Source organism: Limulus polyphemus, unplaced genomic scaffold (assembly GCF_000517525.1).
Source record: "Limulus polyphemus unplaced genomic scaffold, Limulus_polyphemus-2.1.2 Scaffold581, whole genome shotgun sequence".
Classification (NCBI taxonomy): domain Eukaryota; kingdom Metazoa; phylum Arthropoda; class Merostomata; order Xiphosura; family Limulidae; genus Limulus; species Limulus polyphemus.
In genome coordinates, this window is record NW_013666191.1 from 421,267 (window position 1) to 436,679 (window position 15,413).

At 30.4% G+C, this 15,413-nt stretch overlaps 1 protein-coding gene across 1 annotated transcript in view; it reads right to left on the reverse strand.

Moving 5' to 3' along the window:
- Positions 1-6,605: 6,605 nt before the first annotated feature.
- LOC106459252 (vacuolar protein sorting-associated protein 8 homolog) overlaps positions 6,606-15,413 on the reverse strand; it is a 76,722-nt gene continuing 67,914 nt past the window's right edge. Inside the window, 5 exon segments of the mRNA XM_022385696.1 lie at positions 6,606-8,491; positions 8,987-9,055; positions 12,125-12,335; positions 14,536-14,702; positions 15,044-15,124. Coding sequence (XP_022241404.1) covers positions 8,450-8,491; positions 8,987-9,055; positions 12,125-12,335; positions 14,536-14,702; positions 15,044-15,124 — 570 coding nt within the window. The 3' untranslated portion in view covers positions 6,606-8,449.

Sequence of the window (15,413 nt, forward strand, 5' to 3'; positions counted from 1 at the left end):
CAACAATATATATTGTAATAAGGTTTACTGTTTCCTTTCCAGTTAAAATCAGAAATTCTTATACACAATAGTTAATGCTACTTGAGTAAATTAATTAGTGTGAAGATGAATAATAATGTTCTTTTTGAGGTAAATAAAAAGTCGTTGCTTAAACGTAAGATAAAATATTTATATTATTGTGTGCAAATTCAGCATTATGTAACTTATTTAAAACAGTTTCATATACAGATACAGCGAGGTTAGAATAAAGATGTGACATCAGAACATAAAATCAAGTTATATAAAAGGGTAAAACCTATAAAGATGTAAGGTAAAAGTGGATAATTTGTTTTCAGCGAAAAGCTACACGTTGGGTTATCGTGTTCTGTCCATCGTGAGGAATCGACACCAGATCTTAGCCTCATAAGTCCAAACTTACCACTGATCCACCAGGAGACAGAAGTGAGTAAATTAAAAAACGAAAAAATTGGGGAAACTAGCCTCCTTTTTATATCCATGTTACTACTACTACTAAAAACTTGGTAGGTATTTTGGTTAAAATCTAACTAGTCCCGAAGAGACTTGAGAGACAACCAGAGGTGTTCAGAAACAGTTGGTTTTTTTTCGCTTCGCTCGCGGAATTTAGGTTTAATATTTTTAGTGGGCAAGGTGGGTTTTACAGATAGCGGAAGGTTTGTTGAAAGCCTCCGTGTTATTGCTTTTTCCAGGTGTAATAAAAAGGGAGCCAGTCAATTTAGAATATAGAGTAAGTCATATAAAAATGAGTTATATAAAAAAGAACTAAGTTATATAACAGAGCAAAACCTGAAAAGATGCAACGTAAAAATGGATAATTTGTTTTCTGCGCATAGCTGCATAACTGGTTATCTTTGCTCTGTCCATCGCGGGGAATCGAGCCCCGGATTTAGGGCTGCAAGTTCGTAAATTTACCGCTAATTTACCGGGGAAAATTGGGAGAACTTGACCCTCCTCTTTAAAACTGTGTTTCAGTTACAATAAAAAGTGAACCAAATATGCCCAATTTTTAAATTAACTTACACACATTTACGTAACATATCTTTACAGAGTTTGTCCTTTTATCAAAACACACGGAAGTGTGTTATGCGGCTAAAACAACCTGCTGCAGGACACTGTGTTATTAACAGGAGTGATAGTTTAGAGATGTTCCACCTTCTGTATTTCGGACTATGATAATCCAAACTATCACATGTTTTCAGTGGATGTGCTCAACTAGACTCTTACTTCACATACCAAATTTTAAGGCAATCCATTTAGAAATACCTGAGATATAACATCTCCAATTTTGATTGAGTTTCTTCCTTTTCCTACTTCCCACCAAAAGTATGGAAACTTTATTTGATAGAAAAACATACTTAACTTTTATGATTTTTTTTTTCAAATTTGGTACACTGATAAATCTTTTCAACCTACAATAAGAAAAACTGGATTTAAACTAGTAGTGTCATGAAAATAGGAAATGAACACATACACCCAACAGCAACTGAAAGATCACCATTCATACAAAAACAAACTTCACAATGCATCCTGGTACCTTCAGTCTAAACAAGGTCTAGCTGAAAGTACTAAACCTGCTTTCATAACCCACATTCACACTATAGCTGATTAATCATAAAATTGATCCTTGACCAAATTATGCCATAGACAGTAACACCTAGGACTAAATTAACACATGACCTAGACTGGACTTAGCAAATTCTAAACGAAACTAGAAAAATGTTTTCACTATATTAAATACATACTATAGGAGAGAGATATGTGGTATCTGCATATCAAATAGTAAGATTGTTATATATTAACAGTAGAACATTGGAATTTGTTTACCTTAATTTAAAATATTATTGGTAGTGATAGTTATTATTGTCTATATGTTAGTATTTAAGCTAGATTTCTGTCCTTGTCTCTTCACTTTACCACAAAAACGTTCTGATTCATCCACCCAAATCTCATGAGTTTGACTTATTACAAAATTTTCAATGCCAAACTTTCTTACTTATACTAGTCTTCTGAGAATCACATTACGTTAATATGTATTTTATTACACTGTTATATATTTGTGAAAGAAAAAATCCAATTGTATTCTTACAAACTGTGAAATATTCCTGAATAATTCATCATGTTAGTTAACTCATCAATACCATGAATAAGTGTTCAGTTCATTATTGTAACCCTTAAATACAGAATAATTCTGTTTAAACCTACTTTTCACAATAAATACAATGTTGGAAACTAATCTTCACACTACTTTAAACATGCTACTTAAAGCTATTTTTTTTTCGCTCATTATGTTTGAAGTATTTGATTTATAATCAGGTATTGAGTTTCTAATTAAATGTGATATGAAGATGAGCATGTCATAGTAGTAAGCTTTGACACCTTGTCCATGACATCTGTGATATAAAACTTTGGTCTCTTTGGAATCTAACACTTTGTCCATCAAATTCATGATTCAAAAGATTTAGTTTGTTAGGATTTACCAACAAGAAGTAAAGGTCTGTAAATTGGATGGTAATAAATGGTATTATTCATGGTAGTCTTGAATAATCAAGAGGTGAATATTACTCCTGGAGTAATGACGAGTACTCTACACTAGGGATGGAAAAGTGTGAAGCAGAAGAAGCCGGCCTTGAAATAAGTGAATTACCAGTAAAATTGGTTTGCTGCCACATTAGATGAATATAAAAAGTTTCTTGCATTGCTTGCCAATGAATATCAAGACATACACTGAAAATTACCCTTTTGAGTTTATATTTAAAAAATCACAAGACGAAAAACTGTCTGTGATCAAGTGATATGTTACAATAGATAAATGAAGATAAGAACAAATTGACTTGCATACAAACACAAGGTTTGACAACTGGTATATATATATATTACTACAGAAATAAAGCATGACAAAAAAGTATTATGTGAACCTTCTCAAGCAACAATTATGACAATAAAATATGAAGAAGCTCAGTAGCAATAATTCATAATAGAATAATCACAAAGTAAGTAGTTTTGTTCTGAGTTTACTTACTGATGAAGTGTTATTTTATTACAAATAGTCACAAAATAAAGTTGTTGTAACCACAGCTAATGATAAAGAATATCATAGAATATAACAATTCAAAACCATAATAACAATTTACAACAGACAAAATTTTGAGTGAAATTGCCTTAATAAGAGTTTTTGCTAAGAGAGAGAGTACGATGTAACAGTTTAATGGTATAATTTAAAAGCAGAACTGCATATACAACACAATAGTAGTAACTTTGGATAAATGTATAACTGCAGCTCAAAACCAACTCTACACGAAGTAAACAAATCTTCACAAAAGAACATGGTGGTTGCCAAAGTAGTAACTAAGACTTACAGATTTTTAAGATGCAGCAGCTTACTCACCAGTAGTAGAATTGCAGGTCTGAATCCTGATTCCAGACTTAATTTTCATGTACCCAATTCTACATGTATTAAACGATTGATCAAGTCCCATGATTTTGTCACAAAACAGATCTTTGGTATATTACTAGCATACTGTGGTTTACTATACACATTTTTATCTTTATGACACAGTGATTTAACTATTGACCATTGTATACTTGTAAGTGGTCAAGTGGACAATATGATAACTGGACTACAAGTTGTATATTGCAGTGATTCTTCTAATGCGTTAAATGCTCATGGTGAAGTAGGTCACATGCCTACTAAAGCTTGTAGTTCATCCAAGTAAATCTCAACTTATGACATTTACTTATATGTAAAACTGTTCCTTTTGATTTTTTTCCAAGAGAGACTGATAGAAAGTTAATGAAACTACAATGACTCAGTGTTCAATATATGTAACTTTCAGAAAAACAAAAAAGCCATCTCCCACTTTCTCCATCTGCCTGAAAGCACAACAAAAGTTGAGGTAGTTCCATGCCCACCCATGTTTGAGGAGCCATGTCTCTTAAAATTTCAATGTTATAAGAATATAGTGTCAAAAACTGGTGATAAAAAGCAAAGAAATACATTGATGATTAGATACAGTGTCAAGTTTCAAAAGCTACTGAGAGCATATGCTTGTTTCAAAGTGTAGTATTATTTCACAATTATAATTTATGATCCTTTTTTTTATGAAGGTGTAAATTTGTTAGTGCTTCAGGTATAAATATAAAACTTTGGATAACTGATCCTCTTACTAGGATCTAACAGCCCACAAAATTTCAGTAAGATCAGAGAGAGATAGAGAGAGAAGGTTAAGTTTGGGCACTAGTTGAGTTGACACAGAATGATTCACGAATATAGTTATTTAATATGCCATTTAAAATTCCAAGTAAACATTTTTCAGTGGGTACTTTTATCTAGTATATTATAGTTTAGATGTCCTAACAAAGTTACGTACAAAATGTATATATGATAATCAGTCATTAATATTTTTAGTTAAGATACTAAGAAATCTTTACATGTTTAGTGTAGCCATGTAGATATCTAATATTTGTATGTTCCATCTAAAATCTCCTAAGTATAGTTTAAGAGAAATTTTAACTAGAAAATGTAGTTAATTTAAGAAAGTATAACAATTTTCATTAACTAGTTAAAAATAAATTAAGGAAGAAAAATTTTCAAAATGCTAATACAAATCTTGATCAAGTATGCCTTCATTGGTTTGTGTTAATAGTTTGACAGATTGTTTCCAAATAATACAGTTCTAAGTAAACATAAAACCACTGTCTAAGAACAATTCCCTTTCTAAAAATGTCAACAACTGTCTTTACATGATTAGCGTGAGCTGTGGCAAACATGGCTGTTATACTGTAAATACAATGGTGATTTCAGCAATTTTAAAATATTTCTCTGTAAAAAGCTATTTGTAGGACTATCCATAAGTTAGAGAATGGAACATATTTATCTGACTCGTGTACTTTAGGTACTTGCAACTATGTTTCTGTAACAGACTACAGTCAACAGCTAAGTGTCCTTTTGAATATAAAATATGGCTTCCTTCATGTCTGAGTAAATAAAAGAACCAAATCTTCCATTTTTTGTATTATAATTTACTTTTCAAAGAATTATTTATTTATAAACCATATGAGTAAAAGGTATATGAATCTTAGATTTCTAACAAGTAATCACACATTGTATTTTCTCTAAAATTCAAAGTTAAAATTATTTTTCTTTAATTTAAATATTCTTTTAAAAGAAATTTTATATTATAATAAATATGTGAATATTATTATTTTTCTACACCTCATGTACTTTAAATTTCCTAGAATGGAAGTAAACTATGATATTTCTTCTCATAAACTGAAATTTTTAGAAGCTATCCTAACATACAATGTTCAAATTCATTCATTATCTCAAAAAGCCAAGGCTAAAGACAACAACTGATATGAAGAAATACTAAGAGAAACACCATTCTGAAATTACACTTGTAATGGTGCTTGAAAAAAAAGTAGGAGATGGAAATAAAAACTAAAGATAAAATCCATGACAGACAGAAGTAAAAGAGTACAAAATCCTGTAAGTCAAACTGCAGTGTTGACTTTTTACAAGTGGGTGATAGAAACAGTGGCCAATGTTTAAGTCCTAGACAAACAGAAATAAAGGAATTTAAAACAAACAATTTTTTATATTTTAGTTCCTGGGAGGAAGTGATTGACAGAAATAAGGACTACAGACTTAAGAATAGAAGTTTGAAACAGATACATTTCTGTATGTAAATCTGTAATACTGAATAGCAATAAGTGGGTGACAGGTAGACTAAAGTCCATGAACATGTGTTTGTGTAAATATTGCCCTCTATCTCAGTTTCCATCACACACTTCTGTGTTTCAGTATATTTCAACTTAAATGACTTCTATGTTGTGTGGTTTCATTCACTTTTGTCATCTTAAAATTGAAACCTTGGTTCTTTTTTCCACCAAAGCAAGTTGCTTTCAGGCATCATTACATTTTAACTTAAAAGAATCTGTCTGATTTGAACTTCTCATCTATCTAATAAGAGCTTTGTTGTGGATTCCTACTTTATCACTCACTTTCTTTCAAATGCCTTTGACGTTTATCTTAGGAAGATGTATCTGATTTGAATTTCTTCACTTTCTTTTGTTGTGGACTTTATCTTTGGCTTCTGTTTCTATCAGTCACTTCTTTTCAGGTGCCATTACAATTAACTATACAAGAATATGTGTGTGTTTCAAACTTCTTCATTTCAGTCTAGTGTGTGTGTATATATATATATATATATATATAACATAAGAGAAAGAGCTACAAAACGAAGACGGTTCTTCACCGCAAATTGTAATTATGCATTAAAGAACAGCATAAGGGAAACAAAAGGCCTAGTTAAAGGAGAATAAACATCTTTGATTTTTAACATAAGTGACTGATGGAAACTGGAACAAAGGTTAGAATTTAGATGAAAAATGTAAAGTAAGTAAAAAACAAGCACAAATCCTGTATTGAAGGCCAAATTTAGTGACCTAGGAAAGCAATTTGTTCATGGTAGCAGAGACAAAAGTGGAAAGTGTGTTAATGGACATGGAAACAAGTGAACACTGAGTGAAGAAGCCAAATCCAATTTAAGAAATCAATAATTATATAAGAAATCCCTGTCAAACAATACTTCCTGAAAGATAGACACTGCTGTTTATTACAAAAAAACTCATATTTCTCTGATACAGTGTAATGCATAATAACTGTACAACGAATGTTTACAAAAAAAAACCCACAATCTTAACAAAACTATCAGTACCGTAAATCAAATAACACTTAATTTATATATTTATTTTAATTAAAGAAGTAAATTAGTTTAAAAGCTAACTGAGGTGAATTACCTAACTGTAATAATAACTGATATATAACCAATAACTTTGGGCATATGATGATATCCTAACATATTATTCAATGAATTATTATATTTTGAAGAAAAGTATAATTTAGTATTCAACAGACTGTAACTTTTATGGTACTTCTGTATACCACACAAAACAAAATCTACTTTTCAGTGAATCAATTTACATTATCTCTACATAAATAGAGCAAAACATGTATGAATTAAAGAAAACTAACATAATACAGTTTTACAAATCTTGAAATGCATGAAGTTTAGTTTATGATTATCGAAGAAATATACCCAACACTGTTCTTACAGATCATGTTTTAATCTAATTTGCTTTTGAAGTTGTGTAATGGTACTAAAGTGATAGAAAAATTTGCAATTTTCTTAGCCAACTGATCAACCTGCATCATTAAAGGTTTCATTTAATGTTTCTGAACTTAAACTAATGTTTTATACATTGAAACTGTAATTACACAAAAAACATAAGTATTTCACTAATATAACAGCTAATGCAAACAGTTATGACTATTAAAATGTTAGTAATTAGTGCATGACCCAAATCATTTTCAGAGTTAATTAAATCTTTTCTACAATTCAAAAATGACATTTGGAACAGAATATCTGCTCATTTGTTTGTTTTACAACAAAGCTACATTGGTCTATCTGCTATGTCCACTGTGGTGATTGATACCTCGACTTTTAGCAATGTAAGTCCATAGGCTTACCACTGTCCCACCTGGGGACCATCTGCTCCTCAATAACAATTTTGTATCATGCAAAATAAAACTACGTCTCAAAAGTATTCACTTAAATTATTCTTTGTTGTAACTATCATTTATATAAAACTTATAGCAAGCAGAACTTTTAATTATGTAAGATTAATAAACTTGAAGTTTGGTAGTGTTTACCACTGCACTGCTCTTAAATTACTTAATTGTATATAAAAAAAAAAAATATATATATATATATATATAAAATGGTCAGATTCATTCACAGCTAACTGATGACCCTTGTTGTGTATTATATACAGTTTATAATGTTTTTTTTAATTAATTCCAATCTGTAAATTATGTGTTGATTTTGAAATGGCTTTCCAACTTCTTCACTGAACAAATTTGATAAAGTTAGTGATAGTTTTTCCACTTCTTTTTATTTGCATATACTTTCTAAAGTTTATAATGAATTATATATTTACAATTAACATAAATATTGTAATTGGTTTCTTTTTTTTCTATTGGTGTATACAATGTAAAGTTTGTATTGCTCACTTCACTACTTTTTACTGTGTTAAATTCTAATGATTCCTCCATGATCATGATATATGTATTTCCCAATGACATTTAAATTTCTACATTTTGCATAACTGTATATTTGTGTGATTATTCTGATAACTTCTCAGATCACTGTGATTAAAATAAGATGATCTTGTTTTCTCTTCATATGTTCAAGTTGCATGTACTACTATTTTTCGACCCTATAATTTCCTAATTACACACAATATTACATAACTAAAAACTGAGACATGTTGTGATATTTACAAGTTATCACCCAAAACTTGGACATAAAACTTCATCGTCTTCTGTAAGACACCAAACGGAGTACAACTGGGAAACAAACTGACCAATTTCTCAACTGTGATCACTACGAGACAGCTCCTCAAGAAGTTTTAGCTGAATTGAAAAAAAAAAATTAATCAAAAAACAACAAAATACACAAATCTGTATAAGAATTTTAACCCTAGAATGCCAGCATGGAGTCACTATGACCACCTATCACCTGGTGTTAATGTTTGAAAATTTAACACTGGCATTCTAGGGTAAAAAAAAAAAAAAATTCTATAAATTAACATTTTCATTCCTAGAGTTTATTACCAACCTTCTGTGTATGCATGTACATTTTGTTAGCACACTTAGAAAACTGGCTACAGATAGTGACAGATTGCATATATTCTTATACATCATTATTATATTAAAGATACATGCAGAGATTAAATCTTGCATGGATTCAGATGAGCAAATATCAAATATAATAAATAAACATTACTCAAATGATGAAAAACTTAAAAACTATACACATTCAGAGAATAAGATTTTAAAATCTATATGATTTTTCAAAAGATTTACACTTAGAAACTAGCAGAAGGAAAAATAACTATTCTTTTTTACCCTAGATGGTGAACGTTGAAATTGTCGTAGATAATCTAAAGCCTGCAACTGATGCGAGTCCAATGTCACCTGTGATAAAACAGGCATGGAAATAAATATCCTTACATAAAATGTAGCATTACTATAAAAAAGTTTTAAGCAATAGATTCTTATAAAATCAAATTTTATTTGTAAAAAACTCTGAATATTAGAATGGGGAAACAATATAAACATAGTCATTATGAACATTCCAGAAGCTGCAGGTCAGATCTCAACTGCAAGTTGGGTGTTAGGGCAGATTTTTATTTAAACTAGTTTTAGGTAATATGTTATATGTTTATTACAAGTAATCCTGTTAGTTCTCTTCCAACAACTACTTTCCTTCCATCATAATATAACAATGTTCTAATTCAAATGGTTCACTTTAAAACTTTACACCAGCTAAGCACCACAGTACTCTACCAAGCAACGAAACTAACTCATCTAAAAATTCCCAAGTTTTTTTATCACTTATTATAAAGCTGCATCCAGTGTTCGTGCTCGTAATTTAATTTTTTGATACCTGGAAACCCAACCACTTTGAAGAAGTGTAATACCAAATGCAAAACAAAAAAAAATCAGTCTTTTAATTTTCTCATTTATTGCATGCTAACTGTATTGACATTGGAATGTTTTCTACATTGTTTTGTTTTACCCATGATGTTTTTCTTGTTTTCCCCACCACAAGGACCTCATTGTTGGGTAAGATATGATTTAGAAGGTAAATGGCATCTTATCCAAGTCAAATTGCTACATTGTAAATTCCATAAAAATGGAGTTCAACATTTCTGCCTACAACAAAGCACACAACAGTATGGTCGTTTTAGTGGTGAAATGAAGCAAAATAAGATAACATTAAAGGTTGGCAAAGGACCTTTTGGTCCACCTTGGTTGTCCTATCCACTAAATTAAACTAAATTCTTAATATAAAAAAACCACCTCAAACTCAGCCCTTATCATTCACATATTTATCAAACTTTCCCTTAAAGTCCCTTAAATTCAGTAAATCCACCACATTTGGAGGCACCTTGTTAGAAAAATAAAGCTGTTTTAGCTGAAGATAACTTCTTCCCTGCCCAAATTTATATTTGTTTCCTCTAGTCTTATAATTCTCACCATTAAATAAGAAAACAAATGATACATTAACACTAACAATTCCTTTAACAATCTTAAATACTTTTATCAGATTCCCTTTAACATTTCTTTTTTTCAAGAGAAAACAGTTTCAGAGATCTTAACCTGTTCCCATATGATAACCTTTCCATCCCAGGTATCATCCAAGTAGCTATATTTTGAACCATTTCTAACAATTCAATGCCCTTTCTGAGGTAAGGAGCCCAAGGCTGAACACAATATTCCAAATTTGGCTAAACCAATTATCTATACATTGACATTATAACCTTTATAAACTCATATTCAATAATTCTGTAGATACAACTTATAATCCTATTTGCCCTGCCACTAGCAACATCACATTGCTTGGATGGATTAAGAGATTGATCAACCAGAACACCAAAATCTTTTTCTTCTATAACACTATAAAGGTTATTACCATCAAAATAATAATTTTAATTGAAATTGTGGTATTCAAAATGTATTACCTTGCATTTATTATCATTAAAAGCCATCTGCCATTTATTCGCTCAACTCATTAAATAATACAAATCCTTTTGTAAAGCAGTACACCCTCCTCAAAGCCAGCTACACCCATGACCTTAACATCAGCAGCAAACTTAAATAATTTATTGACCATTCTCTTATCAATGTCATTGAGGTAAATCAAAAAGAGCACAGGTCTAACACTGATCTCTAAGATATTCAACTTGTGGCATTAATCTGGTTTGACTAAACTCTATTTATAGCAGCCTGCAGCTTTCTTCTATTTAGCCAGTTTTCTATTCAATGAGCCAACCTATCCCTCACATCTACGGAGATAAGTTGTTTAACAAGCCTTTTATGTGGCATCTTGTCAAATGCTTTCTGAAAATCCAGATATACCTGTACCCTCATCTACATAAGCTGTAATCTCTTTAAAGAATGTCTAAAGATTAATAAGGCAAGATTTTCTTCTAGTGAAACCATACTGACTATCCATCAAAATTTTAAACTTTGTTAAATGACTTTGCAAAGCATCTTTCGTCAGACTTTCAAAAACTTTTCTCACCACTGATGTAAGGCTAATAGGCCTATAATTACAAAGGCAATTTGTATCACCTATCTTGAAAAGAGAAGTAACATTAGCCAAATTATAATCCTCTGGCACCTGCCCACTATTCAAAGACTCAGAATAAGTAATAGCAAGTGGCTCACATATCCAATCCTTAACCTTTTTCAAAACATTTGGGTAAATATTACTGAGCCAGGTGCTTGATCATTCTTTACACTTTTCTATTTTTTCTTAACAAGCTTAGAATTAATGTGACCATTTTGTTCAACATTGTTTCTATCTAGCAACTATTCAGGTTTAAGGAATATTGCTTAAATCTTCATTAGTAAAAGCTGAAGAAAATGTAAAACTTAATAACCCAGCCATCTCCAATTCATCAGATATTAGCCTTCTAGTATCATCCCTCAAAGACCCTACTCCCATCCTAACATTTTGCTTACTCTTAATACATTTGAAGAAATCCTTACTATTTATTTTTACATTTTGAGCCAACCTTTTTGATATATATTTTAAGATCCCACTTAACCAACTCTCTTGATATTCTATAGTACTCCACATCTCCCATCATTGCAGTGAATTTAAACTTTTATTTAAAATGCTTTTCTTCAATTTTATGCTATATATCCTTCGTTAACCAACCTGGTTTTTTTACTTGCAGACATCCTTTTTTGTCTGTACCAGCTCTTCCTTACATATTAACATAAGCCTAGTATTCAGTCCCAGTGACCTATTTATAATTTCATCCACAAAATTAAGTCTACATTCCCATTGCATTAAAATTTGTGCATTGGCACATAAAAAATCCATTAATGCATACATTGACATTTATCATGCCACATCTTAAGCTATAAATTAACATATGTCACAATCTATTTCAAAATAACAAATAATATACAACACAGTTTATCTTGATTACTTCATACATTCTCATGATGTAAAGCACAGAACATCACCTTTCTAGATATTCTAGGAGTATTGTCTTCTGCTTGATGAACAACTGAACCTGGAATGGATCGAGTTCTATGACTGATGCGACAGCCTTGCATCTTTTGTTTACGTTGATTGCCATGAATACAGAGGTAACACAGCCATTCTCCATCATTAGTTCCTCTTGTTTTAAACTGAGTACTTTCAAGACAATTGATATGATAGGAATGTCCACACCTAAAGATTCAAGGAAGTCATAAGAAATTAATTCTAGAAGACTGGTGACTACAGTCACAGCCAATTGACAAAATATAAGAAAAACAAAATGAAGACGAGAATAACTCCACATTAAGAAAAAGCCATGTGAATCAACTGACATTATAAGCATACATCTAAGACTTCAATAAAGTCCAATATTATATGCATCAGTGTTATCAAAAACTGAAACTAAACTTGTCAAAAGTCAAAGTGAAGAAAAGAACAGTATATTTAACACAATTATACAATCAACAAACACCGAAACTCAGAAAAAGACTTGTAATGTAAAGTTGTAGTCATTTTGTATAGATATTTTCAGATGATACTGTATGAGAGATAAAAGAAACAGTCACATGTTAGATATCAAAGAAACAAACACAATAACCTGATAGTATAAGCACCCATAATAACTGACAATTAAATTTGAAATATCAGGTAAAAAAAGATGAACAACTGGCACTAAACAAATATCCTCAATGTCAGATAACTTCTAGTCCAAACAGAGCATGAAATAATAATCTAAACTAGATCAAGTATTCCGTATTTATCCCTGGAAGTGCTATGAAGTCTGTATCCAATACCATATCACAATGAGAAGAATATACTAAATCATGTCTCACTATGACAGCATTAAGTTGCTCCAGTCTAAACCAGCAAAAATAAAACCAAATCCCACATGTCACAATTGAATCTAAGGTAATATAATATTACAGTACAAACCAAATGAGAAGTAGAATCATATGTATCGGAGGTGACTTTGAAGGCAATACTATTTTAGAGTTCAGACCATAGAAGAAAAAAGTTTAAACTAGATCATGAACAGCATCTGTAAATTTCAAAGTAACATGATGCTTTAATCCAAACCAGATTAAAAGGCACATTGAAAATTATTATCTAGTGTTGTACGCACTCAAATGGTTTGCTACTTGTTTATTTCACTTACACAACTAAATTAACACTGTCTGGTATCAAAATAACCCATTAATATTATAATTTATACATTGCAAAGAAAAAAAAAGGTAATAACAGTGATGTAATGTTTTGTATACCTAGAATTCAATATTAATTTCAAATAAGAATTGTCTTCAATTACCACGATAGTTTTTAAGACAAAAACTACTAGAGTTTATTCATCAATATATGTTTTCATAAATTATTCATGCAAACACATTTAAAATTTTTTTATTGTTAATTTACTAATATTATTCATAGGCTTTAACGTAACCTGTAAGAGGGATTATATAATTTTAGCAAGTCCTATATTTATTTTAATCTTTCAAAATTTACACAGATTTATTATCCACTGTATGTAAAATATTTATGTACATTTTACTTAAAACATATTTCTAAAAGCATTAGTTAACAAAGTATATATTGATTTACACATAAATACGAGTATTTTATATTTAAAAAAAAGGGTAAAAATATTTTTTTATGAATAACTGTAATGCTCGCTTCATTTTTCGTTTTCTTTTCAATTATTCTGCTTAAGTGTAAAGTTGCACAGAGTAAGCTGTTTGTGCTGTGCCCTCCTCAAAGATCGAATATGAAATTTTAACACTATAAGCTCCCTAGGATAGTGCTGAGCTATCAAGGAATCAAACTTTTCCGATGAATTTTTGATAACTTAAATTCATTTGATTTACAACATTTTTACATTCATCCGACAGTTAAATAAAAAATTATATATAATTGGTAATATATGAACAGAATAAAGTAATTTAAGTGCTTCTTTGGTGAACCTTCCTTGAACACACATTTTCTAGATATCTCACTTAATGCCTAATTTAGATGATATTTGCAATTTAAACTGTCATTTATTAAAAGCTCCAAAATTTAACCATATATTCTTGTAATAAAATTTACTATTCTAATAATTTGCAAGTAATTATACTATTTTAAACAATAATTATACAAATTATACTTATCTTTTTGAATCAAATCAATTTGTTTTTTATATATACAACTACAAGGTGATGAATAAAATGCAGTTTCCTCATATTTTATATCTTGAACATTATGAAGAAATGAAACTTTGTTTTTAAATGAAAACTTATTACACTTATCATAATACACTACTTGTAACTGTCACGTCGTGAAAAAAATTTATGACAAGAAGGTACAATAATTACAAAGGTGATATGGGTTAAAGTAAAATTCAAAAATAGTCACTACATACCTGAAAAAGACAATATCTGCAACATCTCCTGAAACAGAGTATTCTTTCAGGCAATGATTGCAGCAAGGAAAATGACAAGTAAAGGCACTTTTGGCCACTAAGCAAAGTTGAGCAAGCTGATTGTGCAAGTCACTATTCAAAAGATTAGTTGTGGTTTGAAGAAGAGTCTGGAAGTGAAAAGATCATACACTGATATTTAAATAAGCATTAAATGAAAGGTATGAAACAAAACTCTTTAAAGTATCATTCTAATGTTTTTTTCAGGTCAAATGTGTTTTGGTGCAACTCTTTCTCCATATTGATAGGCTTAAGCCTAGAATGCCAGCGTGGTGTCATTATGACTTCATACTACCTTGGTGTTAATGAATTAAAATTTAATGCTGGCATTCTAGGGTTAAAAAATATAAAATTGTACAGTGAATAAAGTAAACAGAAGTACAGAACCTAGTAACTCATATAATTGATTGAGTTTGTGATTACTTATAAACAGTACTTTTACATGACAAACCTTTTCATAGTTGTAAGTTTCCAACATTCCCATGATGAGTTCTCTCACTTCACCAAACTTAGATGTGTTGTAAGCAGGATCCTATTTAAAAACAAAGTTTGATGTTAACACATGACTATACAACCACACAACATTATTTGTCATTTGTAAGTTTATTACAGTTCACTAACTTATTATAGTTCACTTTGACACTATTGTTGTTCAAAGAGTTGATGATATAAACAGCATCTCAACTACAACAATATTTCTGTTGCATACCAGCCAGCCTGATGAGTCTTGGTATTGGATGGGAAGGCTTCATTGGCAATGGATATAGCAGACACACTGGGTTGACATATTACACATTTCTTTACTTTTACTCATAAGTTGT